At 25.6% G+C, this 2,500-nt stretch overlaps 1 protein-coding gene across 1 annotated transcript in view; it reads left to right on the plus strand.

Moving 5' to 3' along the window:
- The window catches only part of LOC118451553 (sodium channel protein 60E), a 94,644-nt gene that overhangs the window by 55,597 nt on the left and 36,547 nt on the right, over positions 1-2,500 (plus strand). Inside the window, exon 3 of the mRNA XM_035888224.2 lies at positions 2,298-2,500. This exon is cut by the window's right edge and continues 18 nt beyond it. Coding sequence (XP_035744117.2) covers positions 2,298-2,500 — 203 coding nt within the window. The remainder of the gene's footprint in view (positions 1-2,297) is intronic.

Raw genomic sequence — 2,500 nt, forward strand, 5'->3', positions numbered from 1 at the left:
AGAAAATTTTTTTTCTAATCTATATATAAAAAATATCTAAGTGAAATTTTATATAGATATGTAGTTTAAATCTATCCTTTTCTCTCTCTCTCTCTCTCTCTCTCTCTCTCTTTTTATTGATCTCATATGAATATATGATTTCTCTCTCTCTCTCTCTCTCTCTCTCTCTTTTTTTTCTTTCTTCATCCTTCTTCTATGTTCTTTTATTCTTGTTATTTTTAATAGCGTTATGACGTTTTCTTTTGTTCAACGTACAAATTGCTATGATGAATATTTTTAAGTGCGATCAAGTCGAATCGCTTGATACAGAGAGAGAGAGAGAGAGAGAGAGAGAGAGAGAGAGAGAGAGAGAGAGAGAGAGAGAGAGAGAGAGAGAGTTTTACGTTAATTTAAAATATCTCTTGGAGGTGAAATTTCTTTTTCCTGAATTTTTTACCCCGCTTTTTTCCTTCACTTTTTCTTCTTTTCTTTCTCTCTTTCTCTCTTCTTTTCCTTTTTTCTTTTCTTTTTTTTTTTTTTCTTTTTTTTTTTTTTTTTCGTTATAACGCACGTCTAACCGCGAAGTTTCTTTCCTTTTGTACGGCGATTATACTTTTGTGAAGCTGTCTTATCGATCAAAATCGTCTGTCTCTACGTTAAAAGAACGTAAAAACGTAAAACGTGTTCTCTATCTCTCTCTCTCTTTCTCTCTCTCTCTCTCTTTCTTTCTCTCTCTCTCTCTCTCTCTCTATATATATATATATCTCACTTTTTCTCTTACTCGTATTTTACTCGTATTGCAAGAATGAAATTTCTAATACCATCGATGGAAGAACGATTTCAGGATCTTCATTTTCTCAACTTTTAAACTTTCTTTATAATGACAAAACTTTTATATTCCTTATTAGCCATGCAGTCTTATCGAGATGTAAAAGAGAGAGAGAAAAAGAAAGAGAGAGAGAGAGAGAGACTACTAGTTATTGGATTCAATATTTTTGAAACATTTACAATAAGTATTATAAAATAAACGATTGGTATCATATAATACGAATTTTTAGCATTCATTTTATTCAAATTAGAATTATAATAAAGTATTCATAATGAATCTGTATCTTAGAGAAAAGATTTTTATTGTAGTAAATCAATGTGACTTGTCGTTAAATCGTATCGATTAATAAAAAAGAATGGAAAAAAGGAAAAACAAAAAAAAAAAATAATAATAATAATAATAAAAAAAAAAGCAATCGTTTAATAAAATGAACATATTATTTGCAAATATTATATAATAATTTCTTAATACTTCGAATAAATCATTAATTGTCATATAATATCGATAATTTTTTTCTTTTATAATAAATTTAGATTTATAATAAAAAAAAAATTATAATTAAATATCGCTAAGTAATATAAACGATCGGATTATGTTACATCGATTAATGCGAAAAAAAAAAGGAAAGAAGAAGAAGAAGAAGAGGAAAAAGAAAAAAAAGTCTGTATTTTAATTAAAAAAAAATTTATAAATAATAATAATTTGTAAAACTTAAAAAACGTAACTCGGAGACGTAATCCTTGATATTTATTCATTTATTTTACTTAGTATTATTTTACATTACGAATACTGATCTGATAATCGTTCATATACGATGATCATTTTCGTTAACAAAATACTTATCGTTAATTAATTAAAATATCGATTTAAATAAATAACAAATCGAGAGAAATATTTAATATTTAAAATTTTATAAATCTCATAAATAATTATTTATCCGAATTAATGATAATTGATTTATAATTAATCATATTGATTTTATGGTAAGGTATAAATTATCTTTCGAAATCCATCGATAAAATTATTATTTCGATTTAACGTAATCAATTTTCTTTTTTTTTTTTTACGCTCGCGCGTATTATATTGAGTTTTATTATACAATATATTTATTATAGAATTATCTGATTGATCATATATTAATATAATTCGTTAGAAAATTTTTTAAATGTCATTTTTAATAAATCAATTTTTTTTTTCTATTTATCAAACCTATCGTTGATTAATATTATTACAATCATTGTAATTTTTATAATCACATTATTCTAATCGTAATATAGTCAATCATTCGTTCAGTTATATGTTTGTGATTGGGTCGATTAAAAAAAAAAAAAAAGAAAAAAAAAAGAAAAAAATATTCTTTTATGTAGAAGGAACACATACATATATACATATATTGTACACACACACACACACACACATACATATATATATATATATATACGAATATAAACGTAAGCAAGGTAATAACTTTTGTTTAATATATTTACAGATATATCTTCCTAGCCATATACACGGCGGAAATGGTGATAAAATCAATAGCCAAGGGATTTATATTGAACAAATATACCTATCTAAGAAATCCTTGGAATTGGTTGGACTTTGTGGTGATAACTAGCGGTTATGCTACTATCGGTATGGACGTTGGTAATCTGGCTGGCCTTAGGACATTCAGGGTCTTGAGAGCATTTAAGA

Source organism: Vespa mandarinia, chromosome 2 (assembly GCF_050613455.1).
Source record: "Vespa mandarinia isolate Hongniang chromosome 2, ASM5061345v1, whole genome shotgun sequence".
Classification (NCBI taxonomy): domain Eukaryota; kingdom Metazoa; phylum Arthropoda; class Insecta; order Hymenoptera; family Vespidae; genus Vespa; species Vespa mandarinia.